The sequence below is a fragment of the Rhinoraja longicauda genome, chromosome 20 (genome assembly GCF_053455715.1).
Source record: "Rhinoraja longicauda isolate Sanriku21f chromosome 20, sRhiLon1.1, whole genome shotgun sequence".
NCBI classification, from domain to species: domain Eukaryota; kingdom Metazoa; phylum Chordata; class Chondrichthyes; order Rajiformes; family Arhynchobatidae; genus Rhinoraja; species Rhinoraja longicauda.
In genome coordinates, this window is record NC_135972.1 from 7,470,275 (window position 1) to 7,493,611 (window position 23,337).

Consider the following 23,337-nt stretch of genomic DNA (forward strand, 5'->3'; position numbering starts at 1 on the left):
GATTTCAACACCCTGTCGTGCTTTTAAGTTCGTAAATGTGGCATTAAGAGTGTGTTAAACTTTATGTGTAGGAAGGAACTGCAGATGCTGGTTCACACCAAAGATAGACACAAAATGCTGGAGTAACTCAGCGGGCCAGGCAGCATCTCTGGAGAGAAGGAATGGGTGACGTTTCGGGTCGATCGACCCATTCCTTCTATCCAGAGATGCTGCCTGGCCCGCTGAGTTACTCCAGCATTTTGTGTCTTGTTAAACGTTATCTACTCAGTAGCCAGATGCAGCAGCTTCCACAGGTTTAGCATCAAACGTGGTATTGGGATTCCAACATCCATTGGATGTAGAGGAGATCACACAGAGGAATATAGGACTGACGTTTGGTCTCAATCCAAAACATTGAATGAATCAGTCTGAAAGGTCAGGACCTGAAACGTCACCTGTCCATCCCCTTCCCAGAATGAGCCACAGGGAGAGGTTGAGCAGGCTAGGGCTTTATTCCTTGGAGCGCCGGAGGATGAGGGGTGAACTTATAGAAGTGTACAAAATCGTGAGAGGAATAGATCGGGTAAACGCACAGAAGGGAAGGAAATTACACAAATGTGGGTGGCGTTGAAGATAGTGAAGTTGGTTGTCAAAAATCTGCAGCAGCATCTTGATCGGCCGGGCAGGTGGGCTGAGGAATGGCTGATGGAATTTAATAGAGAGAAATGTGAGGTTTTGCATTTCGGGAAGTCCAACATTGGCAGGACAAACACAGTGAATGGGAGGGCTCTGAGGAGGGTTGGAGAGCAGAGGGATCTAGGAGTGCAGGTAGTGTAAGAAAATAACTGCAGATGCTGGTACAAATCGAAGGTATTTATTTCACAAAATGCTGGAGTAACTCAGCAGGTCAGGCAGCATCTCAGGAGAGAAGGAATGGGTGACGTTTCGGGTCGAGACCCTTCAGAAAGAATGGGTGACATTTCGGGTCGGGTTTCATGATTCATAGTTTCATGAATGTGGTGTCGCAGATAGACAGGGTGGTCAAAAAGGCTTTTGGCACATTGGCCTTCATCATTCAGAGTATTGAGTGTAGAAATTGGGGGGTGATGTTGCAGTTGTATAAGACATTGGTGAAGCCACATCTACTGTCTTGTGTCTCCTCAACATTCCCCTTCCTTGCTAATCATGAATCTAATTGGGATTTGCCCAACCTTTCCCCCCAAGACCCAAATTTACTGTGCAGATACAGGGAACTGCAGATGCTGATTTACACAAAGTGCTGGAGTAACTCAGTGGGTCAGGCAGCATCTCTGCAGAAGATGGGTAGGCGATGTTTCAAGTCAGGACCCCCTCCTCAGACTGATTTACTTTATATCAGCCAATTCATCTTCTTTCTGAAGGTCCCGTCCTTTGATTCTGAGGCTATGGTCTCTGGTGCTAGAATCTCCCACTAGTGGAAACATCCTCTCCACATCCACTCTACCCAAGCTTTTCACTATTCGCTAAGTTTCAATGAGGTCCCCCCTCGTTCGTCTGATCTCCAGCGAGTACAGGCCCAGTGAATGTCCTCTGTGCATGAGCCAGCTCAGCGTCTCCCCCTACAGGCCACGGCCCGCCGGGTCTTGCGTTTGTTCCCTAGCCTTTCATCACAATCGATTCAGGTTTCCCAAATAAATTAATGCCACTAAACAAATGTGCCACTACTGTAATCCCACTTCAAGAGTGCTTTTCTTGAGAGGCGTAGACAGGGGTGGACAGTTAAAACCTTTTTCCCAGGATGAAAAACAATCAAATACTTATGGGCATGGCGTTAAGGTGAGAGGGTAACGCTTACAGGAGATGTGCAGTGCAAGGGTTTTATACACAGAGCATGGGAGGTAGGGCTCCCAACTGGGCTAAATTGGTTTGTACCTTGTCCCGTATTAGGCCTGGAGGGCACTGTAGGTCTGGACAGTGTAGGCCCGGACACTCTAGGTCCGGACAGTGTAGGTCCGGACACAGTAGGCGCGGACAGTGTAGGCCCGGACACTCTAGGTCCGGACAGTGTAGGCCCGGACACAGTAGGCGCGGACAGTGTAGGCCCGGACACTCTAGGTCCGGACAGTGTAGGCCCGGACACTGTAGGCCTGGACAGTGTAGGCCCGGACACTCTAGGTCCGGACAGTGTAGGCCCGGACACTGTAGGCCTGGACAGTGTAGGTCCGGACACTGTAGGCCTGGACAGTGTAGGCCCGGACACTCTAGGTCCGGACAGTGTAGGCCCGGACACTCTAGGTCCGGACACTCTAGGTCCGGACACTGTAGGCGCGGACAGTGTAGGCCCGGACACTCTAGGTCCGGACAGTGTAGGTCCGGACACTGTAGGCCTGGACAGTGTAGGCCCGGACACTCTAGGTCCGGACAGTGTAGGTCCGGACACAGTAGGTGCGGACAGTGTAGGTCCGGAAACAGTAGGTCCAGACAGTGTAGGTCCAGACCCGGCAGCCGCTATAGGCATCACCCATTCTTTCTCTCATGAGATGCTGCCTGACCTGCTGAGTTACTCCAGCATTTTGTGAAATAAATACCTTCGATTTGTACCAGCATCTGCAGTTATTTTCTTACACTACCTGCACTCCTAGATCCCTCTGCTCTACAACACTCCCCAGAGCCCTCCCATTCACTGTGTTTGTCCTGCCAGTGTAGGCCCGGGGGCCGCTAAAGTTGCGGACAGTGTAGGTCCGGAGACTGTAGGTCCGGACACTGTAGGCACGGACAGTGTAGGCCCGGACAGTGTAGGTGCGGACAGTGTAGGTGCGGACAGTGTAGGTCCGGACAGTGTAGGTGCGGACAGTGTAGGTCTGGAGACTGTTGGTCCGGACAGTGTAGGTCTGGAGACTGTTGGTCCGGACAGTGTAGGTGCGGACACTGTTGGTGCGGACAGTGTAGGTCCGGAGACTGTAGGTCCAGATACTGTAGGCCCGGACAGTGTAGGTCCGGACAGTGTAGGTCTGGAGACTGTTGGTCCGGACAGTGTAGGTCTGGAGACTGTTGGTCCGGACAGTGTAGGTGCGGACACTGTTGGTGCGGACAGTGTAGGTCCGGAGACTGTAGGTCCAGATACTGTAGGCCCGGACAGTGTAGGTCCGGACAGTGTAGGTCCTGACAGTGTAGGTGCGGACACAGTAGGTGCGGACAGTGTTAGGTCTGGAGACTGTTGGTCCGGACAGTGTAGGTCCGGACACTCTAGATGTGGACAGTGTAGGTCCAGACAGTGTAGGCCCTGGGGCCGCTATAGGTCCGGACAGTGTAGGCCCGGACACTGTAGGTCCGGACACTCTAGATATGGACAGTGTAGGTCCAGACAGTGTAGGCACGGGGGCCGCTATAGGTCCGGACAGTGTAGGCCCGGTGGCCGCCATTGGTGGAGTGGGAACACGTGGCCGCTGGCTGGGTGAGGTCACGTGGGGCGCGGGGCAGTGATGTCACCTTGTCCCTTATTTGGGAGTGAGATAGTTGGCACTCCTAATGGAAGGTGCTGCCAGGAGTGGTGCTTGAGGCAGACACAATAGTGGCATTTAAGAAACTTTCGAATAGGCACATGGAGATACAGGGAATAGAGGGATGTGAATTATGTGCAGGCAGATAGGAGTTGGCATCATGTTGGGCACAGACATTGTGGGCCGAAGGGCCTGTTCCTGTGCTGTACTGTTCTATGTTCTATGCTTAACAATAGATGGTCTTTCAATAGACCAACTGCTCCTTTCCGTCTAAACTATTCTTCAGTGTTCACCAAATTATAATCAACAAAACATATCTAAAGTGGGAGATGTTGCTGAGAGGCATCAAGAGTGTTTCATTAACACCACCTCTCTCAAAATGGTGCATTAATTGATTCCAGTTCCCTTGAGATCAGGAGAGAAATGCTCAGAGTGGCCTTAATCCTCCCACTGTTAGTCAACTAAGTATTTAGTTTAGTTTAGAGATGGAGTGCCCTTCGGCCCACCGAGTCCACACCGACCAGCGATCCCCGCACATTAACACTACCCTGGGGGCGATTTTTACATTTACAACAACCAATTAACCTACAAACCTGTACGTCTTTGGTGGAAACCGAAGTTCTCAGAGAAACCCCACGCAGGTCACGGGGAGAACGTACAAACTCCGTACGAACAAGCACCCGTAGCCAGGATCGAACCCGGGTCTCTGGCGCTGTAAGCGCTGTAAGGCAGCAACTCGACCGCTGCGCGTTTCAGTTTACCTATTTTATTTCGGCTGGTTTCACAATCGAGGACCAGTGCACTGTCTAAAAAATACAGCCTGACCTTCCAGAGATTAAGTGGAGAAATAATTCCTCATGGAATGAATGGTAAATTTTCAAACGCTCTTCTGACCTGGTGCCATTTTACTGTTTGCAGGTGGTTAACTGTTAATTACTATGTGTAAATTATAAATTGAATGTTTCGTCGTTGATTAGATGTGAGAATGAAACTGGTGAATTTTTTGAACCCGGGTCTGTTGGGAACATGAGGACTGTGCTGTGGAGAAGATGGCTTTGGCCTTCCATGATGATCAGCCAACATAACCAAGGTCCATTTTCATCCCAGTCATTCCCCCTTCTCCCCTATCCTGGTGGGCAGAAGATACAAAAGCTTGAATGCACATACCATGAGATTTTGAGTTCACTTTAGTTTATTGTCACGTGTACTGAGGTACAGTGAAAAGTGTTTGTTGCGTGCTAACCAGTCAGCGGAAAGACCACACATGATTTAGGAACTGCTTCTTCCCTGTTGTTGATTGGCCCTCCCATAGCCTAGGGTGTAGTCTCGATCTTCCAACTTACCCTCTGTGGACCCTGCACTTTTTGCTTTTATGCGCACTTTCATTGTAAAGCTGGAAAGGGTACAGAGATTTACGAGGATGTTGCCAGGACTAGAGGGTCTGAGGTACAGGGAGAGGTTGAGTAGGCTGGGACTCTTTCCCTTGGAGCGCAGGAGGATGAGGGATGATCTTATAGAGGTGTATAAGATCATGAGAGGAATAGATCGGGTAGATGCACAGAGTCTCTTGCCCAGAGTAGGTGAATGGAGGACCAGAGGGCATAGGTTTAAGGTGAAGGGGAAAAGATTTAATAGGAATCCGAGGGGGTAACTTTTTCACACAAGGGTGGTGGGTGTATGGAACAAGTTGCCAGAGGAGGTAGTTGAGGCAGGGACTATCCCAACATTTAAGAAGCAGATAGACAGGTGTACGGATAGGACAGGTTTGGAGGGATAAGGACCAAATGCTGGCAGGTGGGACTAGTGTAGCTGGGACATGTTGGCCGGTGTGGGCAAGTTGGGCCAAAGGGCCTGTTTCCACGCTGTCTCACTCTATGACTCTAAATATAGCACTATAACGCTGCAAGACCATATTCTCCACTCTTGTATTTTTCTCTTTGCATTACTTGTTGTACTAGTGTACGGAAGGAACTGCAGATGCCGGTTTAAATCGAAGATAGACACAAAATGCTGGAGTAACTCAGCGGGACAGGCAGCATCTCTGGAGAGACGTTTTGGGTCGAGACCCTTCTTCAGTCTGAAGAAGTGTCTCGACCTGAAACGTCACCCATTCCTTCTTTCCAGAAATGCTGCCTGTCCCGCTGAGTTACTCCAGCATTTTGTTTCTATCTCTGTACTAGTGTACGCCTTGATTGGACTCCTGAACATTATGATTTGATTGGATAGCAAAACTTTTCACTGTACCTCGGTACAAGTGACAAAATTAAACAGATCCCAATTGACCTCGTCAAATAGAATTGGAAGTTTTAAGGGCAAGGGACCTACATACGTACTCCTGTTCGTATTACCCATTACTGGTTTGTTATTTTGTTAATCAAGGACCTTTGCAGGAAATTCTGACATGCGCTGGGATATTAGCACTCTGAAGAATGATCACGAAACACAGGAGAGAGTAATTGTCCACAGAAATGTTCGGTGTAACACGAGGCTTAAGAAAGGAGATAATCACCATGGCAACAGCAAAACTTGTACAGCGATCAGTGCGAGCATTGTTGGATCAAAAATTCACCACGGAATGGAACATTCCAGACACGTTTTCACTCTTGCGTGAAGAAACAACCTAAATAATGCAGGCAGGGTTCATTATTTCCAAACTGGTCACATGAAGTTGCAATGCATTAATCAACCGGAGAATTCTCAAATGAATGCAGTGAAGATTTACTGTTCATTAGTATGCTCCAGTCCTATTGTATGCTCCCAATTTTGCAGAAGTTTACAATTTCTAGGTAGTTGTCTGCAACATAATGAATGTACATCAATCGTAAGAAAAGCAGACATGCCAGCCGCTATCAGGCAACTGGACCACCCTACCACAACCAGAGGGCAGTCCTGAACTACTATCTACCTCATTGGTGACCCACGGACTATCCTTGCTGGCTTTACCTCGCACTAAACGTTATTCCCTTATCATTGACTGTAATTGAATGCAATGGCCCAGTTGTAACTGGTTTGCACGCAACAAAAAAGCTTTTCACTGAACCTTGGCACACGTGACAATAAACTGAACTGAACACAGAGTGCATGATTCTATTAATCAAATAGTGTAGCCTGTAACATCAAGTGTACAGCTTTTCTTTAATCTGATGTTTTCACACTCTGTATCTGTTGACTCGTCTCGAGTGCATGTATTTATCACAACATCTCTCCACTGTACCTGGTGCATGATAGTTTAGTTTAGAGATACAGCGCGGAAACAGGCCCTTCGGCCCATCCAGTCTGCGCCGGCCAGCGATCCCCGCACATTGACACTATCCCACACACATCAGGGACAGTGTCCAATATTACCAAGCCAATTAGCCTACAAACCTGTACGTCTTTGGAGAGCGGGAGGAAACCGGAGCACCCGGAGAAAACCCGTGCAGGTCACGGGGAGAACGTACAAACTCAGTCCAGACAGCACCCATAGTCGGGATTGAACCCGGGTCTCTGGCGCTGTGAGGCAGTAGCCCTGAGAGAAAATCCTCTGCCATTGCTCTGTCCAATTGCTAGCTGATCATTCCCATGCTGTAACCTAAGACCGCCTTCCTCACTATCAACAAGACCATTAATCTTTGTGTCATCTGCAAAAGTGTTCATTAATGTCGTACATACACAGCTAAGTACATAACATACAGCAAAGGTCCCAGAGCTGAATCCTGCGCTACACTAGTGGTTATTGGCTTTGTATCACAAAAGCAGTCCACTCATTCCCACGGTAATGATGAATCCACTTTGCAACATGCTCGAAGCTTTGGGACCAGCTTTTCCAGGAGGGATCAGGCCAAAGGCCTTATTGAAGTCCTAATAAACCACTCAGCAATACAATGAGTTGTCATGCCAAAAAAACTCTTAAATTATGTGTAGGAAGGAACTAAATTAGTCAGTAGACACAAAAAGCTTGAGTAACTCAGCGGGACAGGCAGCATCTCTGGAGAGAAGGAATGGGTGACGATTCGGGTCGAGACCCTTCTTCAGACATTTAGTCAGACAGATCTCTCATCACCAAATCCATTTCCGATCAATCCCTGCCTTTCCAACGCAGATTAATCCCGTCCCTTCGAATTTCTTTCAAAATTTCCTTACCACTGACTTTGGACCATCCCAACGTTTGAGAAACAGTTAGACTGGTACATGGATAGGTCAGGTTTGGAGGGATATGTGGGCAGGTGGGACTAGTGTAGCTGGGACATGTTGGCCGGTGTGGGCAAGTTGGGCTGAAGGGCCTGTTTCCACACTGTATGACTCTATGAATAAGTGGCCTGCAGTCTTTCATAAATAAAACTATAGTGTGGCTGTTTGTACAGGTTTCTTTGCTTTACATGAGAGTGTTAAGACATCCATTTTATTGTCTGGGCTAACCCATTTTTCATTTCACTGAAAATCTGTGTTGAGATTCGCCCTCGATCTTTCCTCGTGTTTAGTTTAGAAATACAGCACGGAAACAGGCCCTTTCGGCCCACCGGTTCCGCGCCGACCAGCGATCCCCGCACACTAACACTATCCTATACCCACTAGGGACAATTTTTACATTTATACCAAGCCAATTAACCTACAAACCTGCACGTCTTCGGAGTGTGGGAGGAAACCGAAGATCTCGGAGAAAACCCACGCAGGTCACGGGGAGAACGTACAAATTCCGTACAGACGGCGCCTGTAGTCGGGATCGAACCCGGGTCTCCGGCGCTGCATTCGCTGTAAGGCGGCAACTCTACCGCTGCGCCACCATGCCGCCCACAAGTGATAAAACGCATTCTCCCGTGAATATTCGGCATGGATTCTCTCAGCGCTTACAGAAGGTGTTCTGCATTTCCACCAGGCAGTGTTATGCAAGAAAATAATTCCATTCATTTCTCTTTCAAAGAGAAACCTCTGTGTAACCTGCTGACATCCATCCATCCCTCGTCCTTGTTACTGAATAGCTAACTAGGTCTTGGAACACTTATTTTATTGGAAATTCTTTGCATTTCACTGCTGCGATCCCTTTCACAGGTAATGAAATTAAAAAGCAGTGTGTTCTTACAAGCTGCCTCAATAGATTTTTTTTTATTACAAGCTCAGAAATTAGTATTTTCAATACATACAAATTATCGGTGTGTGTGTGTGTGTGGCTGTGCTTAAATTTACCGCATGACTCTGGAGGAATAAAAAAAATTGCAAATCTTAGATTTGATGCATTATCCACTGTGTGAAAATGATTGACAAATGCGTGTATTTTCTGTTATTCAGAATAGGTAAAGGAAGATTTGTGAATGCATTGTATTCAGTTCGCTGCTAAACTGGTTTACACCATCTGGCTTCTTAAATCAAAAGGTGGGTTCATAAGTTCATAGAAGCAGAATTAGGCCATTCGGCCCATCAAGTCTACTCTGCCATTCAATCATGGCTGATCTATCTTTCCCTACTAACGCCATTCCCCTGCCTTCTCCCCATAACCCCTGACACCCGTACTAATCAAGAATCTATTTATCTCTGCTTTAAAAATATCCACTGACTAGGCCTCCACAGCCTTCTGTGGCAATGAATTCCACAGATTCACCACCCTCTGACTAAAGCAATTCCTCCTCATCTCCTTCCTAAAGGGATGTCCTTTAATTCTGAGGCTGTGCCCTCTGGTCCTAGACTCTCCCACTAGTGGAAACATCCTCTCCACATCCACTCTATCCAGGCTTTTCACGATTCGGTAACTTTCAAGGAAACCCCTCCTCATCTTTCTAAACTCCAGCAAGTAACGGCCTAGTGCCGTCGAAGGAGAAGGTTTGAGGTACTACTTAACACTGCTAACAATGTTGTGGATTTGGGAAAGTAAAATCAATGAATCCTAATTTCTATAAAAATGTCCATTAAAATAATCTCTTTCTGGCACTTAAAAGGGCTACAGACTATCTTATACCTTCTCCAACTCTGCCATCAGCTGCTATTGCTGCAAGATACAAACCTAGTGTGAGTATTATAAACTCAAAACAACCCTGTTGGAGTTTGTGTGATACGGAACTGCATCTGGACTCCTCAGTGATTAGTTTCGTTTAGGTTGGTTTAGAGATACAGTGCGGAATCAGGCCCTTCGGCCCACCGAGTCCGCACCGACCCGCCATCCCCGCGTCCTAACACTATCCTACGCACACCAGGGACAATTTTTAAAAAACAATTTCACCAAGCCAATTAACCTACAAACCTGCACGTCTTTGGAGTGGGGGAGGAAACCGAAGACCGCGGAGAAAACCCACGCAGGACACGGGGAGAACGTACAAACTCCGTGCAGATAAGCGGCCGTGGCCAGGATCGAACCCGGGTCTCCGGCGCTGCAACTCTACCGCTGCGCCACCGTGCTGCCCTGGTCCTCACCGCAAAGACGCAGGTAAATGGGGCAGGGAGAAAGCAAGAAATGTTTAAAATAAGAGCTTTGTTATCTTGATGTACTCCCTATCTTGTCTGGAGATGGTACATCAACCGCATGTACACAACAACCTTGCGCTGGGCTGAATTTGCTTCAGGTATCACGTGTCATCAGTCTGGACAAGGGGTTGGAGAAGTCACACTTCATATTCACATCGGCTGTCATTAAGAGTTCTTCCTCCTTGGACTGAAAGTCGCCTGGCCATTGAGTAACTGGCAGCACGACAGGGATGGTTTGACTGCAGTTGTGAGTGCTCTGGTACTCTCATTATTACGCTCCTGGCTTTGCCGTTCTCCTGAACGTCACTCCACGCTCCGCCTGCCCATCTCCCTGTCCGTAGGTCGGCGTCTCTGAACACCGGTGGCCAATGTCGAGAAAGATCCAACGCGTTGTCCACCGCGCTCCCACGGCTGGACGATGTGGGCGAGGGGCTAGTGGACAACTTGAAGTCATTGTCCTTGGGCACCTGCTGGACCCTCCACCTGGGGCAGACTCTGGCCGACGATGGCCCCGCTCAGAGTCTTGCAAGTCGCTCATGGTGTCCACGCCGGCCCGCTCTTGTTCTCCAGGGGAGTGATTCCCCCTTGCTCTGGGGTAATGACGGCTGTGGGATCCAGAGCAGGGGAGGTAACACAGGGACTGTGGTTCAAGAAAGCCTCTGACTCGTTGCACGTGGTCATTTCTGACACGGAGTGCCTCCTGATGCTGGTCCCATTCATCAGGCTTCCTTCGAGCTCGTACTCCACGACCGGCGTTAGCATGGGGTTGTTGTAACTCTTCGAACGCACCACTGGGTTCTTGGTTAGAAGCTCGTTCGATTTGGGACAGCTCGGAAAGAACTTTTTCTCTGTCAAAAGAAAAACACCTCAATTATTTCTCAAGCCATAAAAAAGGGAAACCAGTAACATCGCGGATGGACACGGAAAGCTGGGCGACTCAGCGGGCCAGGCAACATCTCCGCACAGAAGGAAGGGGATGACGTTTCGGGTCGAGACCCTTCTTCAGACATCGCAGTAAGGCGAGATCTGGGAAATGAAAACCAACACTGCAAACTCACACAGACACAACGATGTGAGATGGTCCATGATCCAAGATGGCACCCGAGCCTGGCGACACTTTGTGTGTTCGTCACAGAGGTGGATCTGCAATCCTGCATCGTGCCCTGCAATAGATCACCTCCGACAACGGCTTTTTCACCCAGAGATTTGTAAATCTGTGGAATTCTCTGCCACAGAAGGCAGTGGAGGCCAATTCACTGGATGTTTTCAAGAGAGCGCTAGATAGAGCTCTTAAGGATAGCGGAGTCAGGGGGTATGGGGAGAAGGCAGGAACGGGGTACTGATTGAGAATGATCAGCCATGATCACATTGAATGGCGGTGCTGGCTCGAAGGGCCGAATGGCCTCCTCCTGCACCTATTGTCTATTTAGCTCTTCGGGCTAAAGGAATTAATGGATATGGGGAAAATGCAGGAACTGGGTACTGATTGAGAATGATCAGCCGTGATCACATTGAATGGCGGTGCTGGCTCGAAGGGCCGAATGGCCTCCTCCTGCAGCTATTTTCTATGTTTCTATCCAGCATCAGGGGGCACTCTGTGTCAGAGATGACAACTTGCAACGAGTCTTGGGAACCACCAGGGCGGCAGTAGAGTTGCTGCCTCACGGCGCCAGAGACCCAGGTTCGATCCTGACCACGGGTGCTGTCTGTACAGTTTGTACGTTCTCCCTGTGACCTGCGTGGGATATCGCCGAGATCTTCGGTTGCCTCCCACACTCCAAAAACGTACAGGTTTATAGGTTAATTGGCTTGGTGCAAATGTAAAAATTGTCCTTAGTGTGTGTAGGGTTGTGTTAATACGCGGGGATCGCTGGTCGGCGCGGACCCGGTGGGCCGAAGGGCCTGTTTCCGCGCCGCACCTGTAAACTAAACTAAAATTGATGTCCTTACCCAGAAAACACGCTGAGTGTGTGACGTGTTCATTTCCCATGTGCAGACCGTACGTGCCCAGGTATGGAGACACCACCTTCTGTATCAGCAACTCCAGCCGCAGGTAATCCCCCGTCACCCCCTTGGATTCGTGAACGCCCTGGAAACCAAACACAACTCAGTTCACTGTCCTCATCATGGTCGGCACTGTGTGGATGGATATCTTCCTCATCATTGCTTTCCCCAATGTCCCTTCCTTTTACCACACTCCAGCCCACACACACACTCACTCATACTCCTGCATTTTGTAGAAACATAAAAAATAGGTGCAGGAGTAGGCCATTCGGCCCTTCGAGCCAGCACTGCCATTCAATATGATCATGGCTGATCGTCCATAATCAGTACCCCCCGTTCCTGCTTTCTCCCCATATCCCTTGATTTATAATTATCAACTAAACACAGCTGAAATAAATAAACCTGCAAATTCCAAACTTGTGTAAAACAATTACCAACACAAAAACTCTCACGCCAGCATCAAGAGTCAAGAGTGTTTCACTGCCACACGTCTCAAACAGAACAACTAGATTCTTACTTGCGGCAGCACAACAGAAGATGTGAACGATACGATAGAAATGTATTTATTCCAGGAGGGACACTGATCTGCCACCAGTCGTAAGACACCAAATACATGGAATTAAAGTGCCGAGTGGGAAGGATTGGGGATGTGCAAAGATTGGGGTGGGGGGAGGGGGGGTGTGGGGGGAGCCAGTCTACCCCACGATAGAAGGGGGGAGGAGTTGTACAGTTTGATAGCCACAGGGAAGAAGGGTCTCCTGTGGCGTTCTATGCTGCATCTTGGCGGGACTAGTCTGTTGCTGAAGGTGCTCCTCAGGTTGACCGGTGTGTCATGGGGGTGGGGGGAAGGGTGAGCTATACTCTGTAAACAATAAACTAGAAGGTTCTTATTCACAAAATGCTGGAGTAACTCAGCAGGTCAGGCAGCATCTCGGGAGAGAAGGAATGGGTGACGTTTCAGGTCGAGTAAACTTCTTCAGACTGAAGAAGGGTCTCGACCCGAAACGTCACCCATTCCTTCTCTCCCGAGATGCTGCCTGACCTGCTGAGTTACTCCAGCATTTTGTGAATAAATACCTTCGATTTGTGCCAGCATCTGCAGTTATTTTTTTAAACTAGGTTCAGTGTGTGTGTGTGTGTGTGTGTGTGTGTGTGTGTGTGTGTGTGTGTGTGTGTCTCCCCCTCCCCCATCAAGCAAAAGGCTGCGGAGGTTTGACAAAGCACACCTTCAGATTCAAGGACAGTTTCCTCCTAGCTGTTATCAAGCAATTGAATGGCCCTCTCTCCAGCTAGAGTGCGGTCCTGACCTCCCATCTACCTCACGCGAGACCCTTGAACCATCTTTACGTGGACTTAAGAGTGCAAATGTTGTGCCCTTTATCCGTGTACTGAGGACGTCCTGATTGTATTCATGTCTTTGACTGGATAGCACGCAATCAAAAGCTTTTCATTGTACCTTGGCGCACGCGACAATGATAAACCAAACTAAAAATAAAGTGACTGAGTTACTCCAGCACTTTGTGAATTTTTGGTGTAAAGTAGCATCTGCAGTTCCTTGTGTCTCCATGAGAATTTAGCCGGTCCACTACTGCATGTACAGTATTGCTTCGAGAAATATTTCATTGTTCTACCAAGATGAATTTTCCATCAACACACACACACACACACACACACCCCACACACCTCCTTTCAATTGGACAGGAAGAGCACAGTAATACAAAAACAGAACCAAACCTCAAGTACAATTTCCGTTCAGGTCCAGGAGTTTCATTGGTTTCAAATAAAGTCAAAGTTATTTTCAAAATTCTCACAGCATGATATTGCGACATTTTCTCAAACTGCATAGAGTGGATGTGGGGAGGATGTTTCCACCAGTGGCAGAGTCTAGGACCAGAGGTCACAGCTTCAGAATTAAAGGACGTTCCTTTGGGAAGGAGATGAGGAGGAATTTCTTTAGTCAGAGGGGTGGTGAATCTGTGGAATTCATTGCCACAGAAGGCTGTGGAGGTCAAGTCAGTATAAGAAGATAACTGCAGATGCTGGTACAAATCGAAGGTTTTTATTCACAAAATGCTGGAGTAACTCAGCAGGTCAGGCAGCATCTCGGGAGAGAAGGAATGGGTGACGTTTCGGGTCGAGACCCTTCTTCAGATTGAAGAAGGGTCTCGACCCGAAACGTCACCCATAGAGGTCAAGTCAGTGGTCATTTTAAGGCAGAGATAGATAGATTCTTGATTAGTACGGGTGTCGGGGGTTATGGGGAGAAGGCAGGAGAGTGGGGTTAGGAGAGATGGATCAGCCATGAGTGAATGGTGGAGTAGACGATGGGCTAAATGAACTCATTCTGCCTCTATCACTTATGAACATGCTGCTTTGCCAACTTTGTGTTATGTCAAGTCAAGTTTATTTATCACATACACATACAAGATGAAATGAAAGGTCGCCCACAGTCCAGCATTAGAGCAATAAAAATAAACAATTTCACACACGATCACAACCAGCACAAAACAACAAAAAAGAACCATCCATCACAGTGAGTCTCCTCCAGTCCCCTCCTCACTGTGATGGAAGGCCACATTGTCTTTTCTCTTCCCCTGCCGTCTTGTCCTGCGCTCAGGCTGTTGAACTTGCCACGTCGGGGCCGCAAGTTACCGAAGCCAATTAACCGACAAACCTGCACGTCTTTGGAATGTGGGAGGAAACCGGAGCACCCGGAGAAAACCCACGCGGTCATGGGGAGAGCGTGCAAACTCTGTACAGACAGCACCTGAGGTCAGGATCGAACCTGGGTCTCTGGCGCCGTGAGGCAGCAACTCTACCGCTGCACCACTGATCCTTTTTGCTATTTCCTTTGAGTGAAAGTCCTCTGTTTTCCAATAGATCGTACGTATACAAATATACAATTAAAATATATATACGCAAATACAATAAAACTCTAGCAGATTAAGAACAATATGGAAAATGTTCCGAGACTGACACATGTGCTTCCGTCCCACCTGTTATTGTAGCAGCGTTCCCACAATAGTGCCGTTGCTTCCCATGAATTCCCAACAGCAGAGACGGAGTTTCCTCTGTTAGATCAGCACAGCCGTGCCCAGAGTACTGGCCCCCCTCCTCCATCCCTCCCCACCCTACCCGAGTGGCGCAGCGCTAGAGTTGCTGCCTCACAGCGCCAGAGACCCAGGTTCGATCCCGACTACGGGTGCTGTCTGTACGGAGTTTGTACGTTCTCCCCGTGACCTATATCATATCATATATCATATATATACAGCCGGAAACAGGCCTTTTCGGCCCTCCAAGTCCGTGCCGCCCAGCGATCCCTGTACATTAACACTATCCTACACCCACTAGGGACAATTTTTACATTTACCCGCCAATTAACCTACATACCTGTACGTCTTTGGACCTGCGCGTGTTTTCTCCGGTTTCCTCCCACACACTCCAAATACGTACAGGTTTGTCGGCTAACTGGCTTGGTTTAAATGTAAATTGTCCCTGGTGTGTGTAGGATGGTGTTAGTGTGCGGGGATCGCTGGTCGGCGCGGACTCGGTGGGCCGAAGGGCCTGTTTCCACGCCGTATCTCTGAACTAAACTAAAATTTGAGATGGTGTATGCACTGTCCAGCCTTCGATCTCCTGCTGTGGTTGTGTTGTGGGAAGTACAATCACATTGTATTGAAATCAAATAGATATCCGCTGTACGAGGCCTTCAAGTCCTCGTTGACTTCAGTAAAGTCAATTTCACCATAGAAACCGCAGCGAGGCCCATTCTGTCGGAGCAAGGCTTTGTACATAAAGGATAAAAAAACTGAGCTGGAGAGAGGAGGAAGCATTAAAGGCTTTGTTTCCCCAGCTGCACAATGTGGCCCTTGTAGGGGAGAACAGTCAGGAGCCAGACAAACATCTCCTCAGCCTTTGACAGGGCGGTTTATGGGAACAAGATGGAGTGCAGCTGATAGACTCCGGTAAAGGTCATCCCCCTTTGTCTGCCGCACTTCAGCTGTGCTCCACACTCCACTGACCACGGAGGGCCATCACAGCCCAAATGTCAACAGCATGGCTGGCATTTCCAACCTGCCCCTGGAGTTTATGGTGCCGCTGATAGCCTGTGTCTGCAGGCCACTGAAGTGAAAGGTTCAAGCTGAGCAGAAACCGGGGGAAATGTGCTGCCTTCTCTCGAAACTAATGCAAACCACTGAACAGAAGTGCCGTTTGAAGTTTGTTCCCGTTTGTGTTACTGACAATAGACAACAGGTGCAGGAGGAGGCCATTCGGCCCTTCGAGCCAGCACCGCCATTCAATGTGATCATGGCTGATCATTCTCAAGCAGTACCCCGTTCCTGCCTTCTCCCCATACCCCCTGACTCCGCTATCCTTAAGAGCTCTATCTAGCTCTCTCTTGAATGCATTCAGAGAATTGGCCTCCACTGCCTTCTGAGGCAGAGAATTCCACAGATTCTGCAGAATGCAGATACTGCATTCAACTTAGAGTGAAAGGATGTGTGTGTACGTGTTGCGTGTGTGTGTGTGAGTGTGTTTTTCTGTGAGTGTGTGTGTGTGAGAAAGATTGTGAGAGAGTGAGAATGTGAGAGTGTGAGAGGGTGTAGAGGGAGAGAGTGTGAGAGTGAGAGTAAACAATGAGCATGTGTGTATGTGTGTGCGTGTGAAAACAGTGACTGTGTGTGCATGTGTGAACAGTGAGTGTGTGTGCGTGTGTGCGTATGCATGGTGTCGGACTATCCACATCATCACTCTGCTTCATAACTGCGTTGTGTTCGTTTAGTTTAAGTTCGGAGATACAGCGTGGAAACAGGTTCTTCGTCCCACTTGACCATCGATCGATCGCTTGTTCACACCTGTTCCGTTATCCTACTTTCCCATCCACTCCTTACACACGAGGGGCAATTTACAGAGGCCAATTAACCTGCAAATCCACTCATGTTTGGGATGTGGGAGGAAACCGGAGCACCCGTAGAAAACCCACGCGGTCACGGGGAGAACGTACAAACTCCACACAGACAGCACCTGAGGTCGGGATCGAACCTGAGTCTCTGGCGCTGTGAGGTCTCAGCTCTCCGGGCTGTGCCACTGTGCTAGTCTGGCTATCCACGGTGCACCCCCACTGCTTTGAAACATAGAAAAGAGGTGCAGGAGTAGGCCATTCGGCCCTTCTAGCCAGCACTGCAATTCCAAAATCAGTACCCCCGTTCCTGCTTTTTCCCCCATATCCCTTATTCCGTTAGCCAAAGAGCCATATCCAACTCTCTCCTGAAAACATCCAGTGAATTGGCCTCCACTGCCTTCTGTGGCAGAGAATTCCACAGATTCACAATTGTGAACATGTCAGTCCTAAATGGCCTACCCCTTATTCTTAAACTGTGACCCCTGGTTCTGGACTCCCCCAACATGGGGAACAATCTTCCTGCATCTAGCCTGTCCAATCCCTTGAGAATTTGATATATTTCTATACGATCCCCTCTCATCCTTCTAAATTCCAGATAACCATGCAAAGGATGGTTTCCCCATTGACAAGATCTGTTGTCACAACAGCAGGCTGCTTTACTGCTGATGTCAGCAGCAGTCAGCTGTTCACTCCCCAAAATCGCCTCAACATCGACTGCCTGTTCCTGCTCATTTCCATTGTTTAGAATCACTCGGTTGCTTATTGCTAGGGATGGATCATAAATATCCAATTTGTCCAATAAAATTCTACCAGCTTATTAACAGGATCCCTGAAAGGCCAAACTTTACAAATGTGATTAAGTTGCTTCCGTCCCATTTGTTACATTTAATATATTTCCCATAGTTCTGTCATGGGTTCCCATTCAGAGACAGGGATCCTGTTGGGATTACATCAACACAGCGCACCCATTCACAGACAGGGCGGCACAGTGGCACAGTGGTAGAGTTGCTGCCTTACAGCGCCAGAGACCCGGGTTCGATCCCGACTACAGGTGCTGTCTGTACAGAGTTTGTACGTTCTCCCCCTGACCTGCGAGATGTGTTTTCTCCCACACCTCCCTTTGTAGTCTAATTGGATTGGAATAATTAGACCATTCTTGCCATAATTGTAAATTGTCCCTGGTGCGCGTAGGATAGCGTAAGACGTCCAGGTTTGCAGGTTAATTGGCTTGGGTTGGTATACTCCACCCTGTACCTCGAAACTAAACAAAACCAAAACTAAACGACAAGCCCTCCTGTCGTTGTCTTCCTCCTCACCAGGATAAGTGAGAGGACTTAAGATGGCTGTGCCATTCTCCAGCTCGCTCAACAATGCGCCGCCTTCTATTTATTCCGCTCCTCCTCCTCCTCCTCCTCAGCTCCAGAGGAGAAATGCCAGAAAATAAAACCCACCGGACATCACCCGGCAATAAACCGTCACTGCCCAGCCATTCACGGGAACTTTAATCTTGGCCATTGTGTTCCACGTGGAACTGCAGCAGCAAAACACAGCACAGAGGCTTCAAGTGCCGACAACCTGACTAAACACATTCCAATCAGCACGGTGGGTGTAAGAAGCTGCCCACATCAGAAGCATTTACATGGTTCCTCCCTCAATTCATTGCTTTATGTTCACTTTTAGAAAGGCAAAGTGCTGTTGCTAATTGCACAGCTGTACATGTGGCGTTGCTTGCCGAGCGTTGTAACGTTGTTAGCTCAGCACCGGGGGCTCCGGTAACAGGAGGGGATTCTCCATGTTTCGCAACTACCTTTGAAGTAGACTGTGTGGTATCAAGCGGAGTAGTCACGTCACAGTGGTGCAGCGGTAGAGCTACCAGCGCCAGAGACCCGGGTTCCATCCCGACCACGGGCGCTGTCTCTAACGGAGTTTGTACGTTCTCCCCGTGACCTGCGTGGGCTTTCTCAGAGATCTTCAATTTTCTCCCTCACTTCAAAGACGTACAGGTTTGTAGGTTAATTGGCTTGGTGTAAATGTTAAAAAAAAATTGTTCTGAGTGTGTGCAGGATAGCGTTAGTGTGCGGGGATCGCTGGTCGGCGCGGACACGGTGGGCCGAAGGGCCTGTTTCCGCGCTGTATCTCTAACCTAACTGGTCAGTCACCTCAATGAGCTCTCAAAGGAGGAACAGAATTATTTATAATGCCTTTTGATGTACTTCCAAAGTGAAAGCAGAGTTTCCAATCAGAGTGAGCAATCAGGCTGAACAGTATCAATACAGCAGGTGTGTTTATCAAACATTAATGGCCCATAGTAACTGGAGAAGCTGTATTTATTCCCATAACTATGCTGGCCGAAGAATTGTGCCAATCAGAGGGTGAAGATATTAATAAGTGGCAGCACAGTGGTAGAGTTGCTGCCTTACAGCGCCAGAGACCCGGGTTCGATCCCGACTACGGGTGCTGTCTGTACGGAGTTTGCACGTTCTCCCCGTGACCGCGTGGGTTTTCTCCGGGTGCTCCGGTTTCCTCCCACACTCCAAAGACATACAGGTTTGTAGGCTAATTGGCTTGGTAAAAATGTAAATGTAAAATTGTCCCTAGTGTGCTAAGGGTAGTGTTAATGTGCAAGGATCGCTGGTCGGTGCGGACTTGGTGGGCCTGTTTCCGCGGCGTATCTCTAAACTAAACTGAGTCTCACAAGAAACTGCGCTACAAATATAGGTCAGGTAGTAAGAAAATAACTGCAGATGCTGGTAAAAATCGAAGGTATTTATTCAGTCTTCAGTCTGAAGAAGGGTCTCGACCCGAAACGTCACCCATTCCTTCTCTCCTGAGATGCTGCCTGACCTGCTGAGTTACTCCAGCATTTTGTGAATAAATAGGCCAGGTAGTAATGTTTATTTCAATAGTGCCTCACCGTTTTAAATGCAGTTTCCTCAAAATGAGATATAATAATATATTAATGATAATAACCCACTTTATGTCATTTATTACTGGGAACTTCCGAGTAATGAATTGCATCTCTTATGTTTTAGAGATACAGCAGGGAAACAGGCCCATTGGCTCACCAGGCCCACACCAACCAATAGACAATAGGTGCAGGAGTAGGCCATTCAGCCCTTCGAGCCAGCACCGCCATTCAATGTGATCATGGCTGATCACTCTCAATCAGTACCCCGTTCCTGCCTTCTCCCCATACCCCCTCACTCCGCTATCCTTAAGTCCCCCTGTACACTATTGTAGGAAGGAACTGCAGTAGCTGCTTTAATCCATAGACACAATAAGCTGGAGTAACTCAGCGGGACAGGCAGCATCTCTGGAGAGAAGGAATGGGTGAGGCCAGTGATGCTGCCTGTCCAGCTGAGTTACTCCAGCTTTTTGTGTCTGTCCCCGGACACTAGATCTATGCTAGACCACTTTCTCATTCACTACCTGCACTGTGGGGGCAAGTTGCAGAAGACAATGAACCTACAAACCCCCTCGTCTTTGTTCACTGCTCGCGTATAGCCCGTACAGTGTTGTAACCATTCAACCTAAGTAATAAGCCGCACACAGACACAGACGACCTTACCTGGGATTTATCTTGTTACCTGGCTTATAAACAATACAAAACAATCCATGAAATGATAAGCATCTTGAGAGGCAACCTTTAACTGAGTTAAACTAATAGTCAGACAAATTAAGTGGTAAATGTTTGGTAAGTTAACTCAACAGTTAGCTTAAGAAGTGCAGCACAACCCTAATGAATGTAGCTCAGTCCGCTGAAATCTTGCTGTGGCTTCCTAATGCTGCACTCAGATTGTCACCGAGACACTGACCGACTGACCGGGCACCTTGGGTCACACACACGGCCAATGTAGATAAGAGCAATGAGATGGATTGCGCGATGTTTGATTTGATTTAGAGATACAGCGCGGAAACTGGCCCTTCGGCCCACCGAGTCAGTGCCGCCCAGCGATCCCCGCACACTAACACTATCCTACACACACTAAGGACAATTTTTACATTTACCCAGTCAATTAACCTACAAACCTGCACGTCTTTGGAGTGTGGGAGGAAACCGAAGATCTCGGAGAAAACCCACGGGGAGAACGTACAAACTCCGTACAGACGGCGCCCGTAGTCAGGATCGAACCTGAGTCTCCGGCGCTGCATTCGCTGTAAGGCAGCAACTCTACCGCTGCGCCACCGTGCCGCCCGTGTTATAAGATTCAACTGCCATTCAATAATAGGTTCTTCCAAAACATCACCCGCCCATGAACTGGGTGCTAACCAGCCAGCGGAAAGGCGACGCATGATTACCATCGAGCCATTTAGATTTCAAGATCAAGGTCAATTTATTGTCACATGTACCTATTAAGGTACAATAGACAATAGGTGCAGGAGGAGGCCATTCGGCCCTTCGAGCCAGCACTGCCATTCAATGTGATCATGGCTGATCATTATCAATCAGTACCTCGTTCCTGCCTTCTCCCCATACCCCCTGACTCCGCTATCCTTAAGAGCTCTATCTAGCTCTCTCTTGAATGCATTCAGAGAATTGGCCTCCACTGCCTTCTGAGGCAGAGAATTCCACAGATTCACAACTCTGTGACTGAAAAAGTTTTTCCTCATCTCAGTTCTAAATGGCCTACCCCTTATTCTTAAACTGTGGCCCCTGGTTCTGGACTCCCCCAACATTGGGAACATGTTTCCTGCCTCTAACGTGTCCAACCCCTTAATAATCTTATACGTTTCGATTTAGTTAAATTTGAGTTACCATACAGCCACACTAAGTGAAAAGCTGTACAGTGTGCAGATACATGATAAGGGAATAACGTTTAGTGCAAGGTGAAGCCAGCAAAGTCTGATCAATGGTAGTCCGAGGATCACCAAAGAGTAGTTTAGCACTGCTCTCTGGTTGCGAGTCCTGGATTAAAAGGCTGTTTCCAACCCACCCCCCACCCCCCCCCCCCCCTCAGCCAGGTGATGTCTAGGTGGTCAGAGACGGGCAAACGGTTTGCTCTTGAGAGGTTAATCATTTCTAAAAAATATACATACTTTGAATATTTTATGGAGAATACCTTTCATTTTCAGTGGGGGTTTTAAAAAAAACCCACAATTAGCCTCATTTCATTGCAGCTAAGGAAGCAAAGTTTTGAAGGTGGAGAAAGAAAGATCTTCCTTCACTAAGAAACTTTTTCTGAAATACTTCAGAAAGTCCCAACAGGACAAAGAAGAAGCACTTTTGATGGGTAGATGCAAGTTATGTCCTAAAAATTATTAATACGTAAATAATTACTTATGAAGGAAAGAAAGGTATCTTTAAAGGAAAAAAAACCTTTTTTAGTTAGTTTAGAGATACAGTGCGGAAACTGGCCCTTCGGCCCACCGAGTCCGTGCCGACCAGCGCTATCCAACACGCTTGGAAAAATTTACCATTTTACCGAAGCCATTTAACCTACATACATGTACATCTTTGGAGTGTGGGAGGAAACCAGAGCACCCAGATAAACCCACGCAGGTCACGGGCAGAAGGTGCAAACTCCATACGGACAGCACCCATGGTCAGGATCAAACCCGGGTCTCAGGCGCTGTAAGGCAGCAACTCTATCGCAGTGCCACCCCAGTATAATATTTTGGCATTCACCTAATTGATCGGAACACCCCCTATTTTTATTGATATTGACCGACCTGCCATGGAGTTTAGTTTATTGTCAGCCATGATCACATTGAATGGCGGTGCTGGCTCGAAGGGCCGAATGGACTACTCCTGAACCTATTGTCTATTGCGTACCGAGGTACAGTGAAAAGCTTTTTTTTTTGGTTTATATTAAGATCCCACAAACATAGTTTAAATGCACATGTTTCATGCCTTGCCCCACGTATCCTGGCTGCAACCTGCTACACGCGGAGACCGTAGCAATCTCCATTGGAACGGTACTAAAGTCACCGCTTATAAACGCCAGCAATCCCTCGTTATTTATGAATAGCCTTCCTTCCGTGCCAGGACGGCTCCGTGTGCCTGAGCTTGCCTTCCTTCATCTCGGCACGGTATTCCCACTGATGGGTTTTTCTACAAGCCGAGTTTGAGCAAGATTGCAATTTGGGTCAGAGCCCAGTGGACCTGTCGACTGCCTCACACAGAACAGACGGGAAGGAGGCCAGAACACATCCAGTTTCAGCCGGCTTCTGTCGGCGAGGCCCCAGCCTCCAGCCTCCTGAGCTGCTCACAACTTGTTCGCAATGTTTACTGTAAACGTGTACTGAACCTGAAATGTGTTATGGGCACAATGTCTTCTAATCCTCATATTTCGCTTGGGCAGCTTACAACCCAGCGGTACGAATGTTGGTTTCTCTAACTTCAAGTAACCCTTGCATCACCCCCTCTCTCCATCCCTCCCCCACCCTGGTCGTTGTACTAGTTTCAATGTCATCCTGGTGAGTTTCATTGTCTGTAACTCGTTTTCACCTAGCCCACGGCCAACAATGGCCTGTTTCCTTTATTACTGTTACTTTATTGCATATCTTTCATTCATTTGTTCTATATCACCGTCTATATCA

At 48.1% G+C, this 23,337-nt stretch overlaps 1 protein-coding gene across 1 annotated transcript in view; it reads right to left on the reverse strand.

Annotated features, from left to right (window-relative positions):
* Nucleotides 1-8,112: 8,112 nt before the first annotated feature.
* The window catches only part of LOC144603537 (proline-rich protein 5-like), a 76,749-nt gene continuing 61,524 nt past the window's right edge, over nucleotides 8,113-23,337 (reverse strand). Inside the window, 7 exon segments of the mRNA XM_078416890.1 lie at nucleotides 8,113-10,223; nucleotides 10,225-10,273; nucleotides 10,275-10,348; nucleotides 10,350-10,395; nucleotides 10,439-10,484; nucleotides 10,487-10,738; nucleotides 11,841-11,979. Coding sequence (XP_078273016.1) covers nucleotides 10,194-10,223; nucleotides 10,225-10,273; nucleotides 10,275-10,348; nucleotides 10,350-10,395; nucleotides 10,439-10,484; nucleotides 10,487-10,738; nucleotides 11,841-11,979 — 636 coding nt within the window. The 3' untranslated portion in view covers nucleotides 8,113-10,193.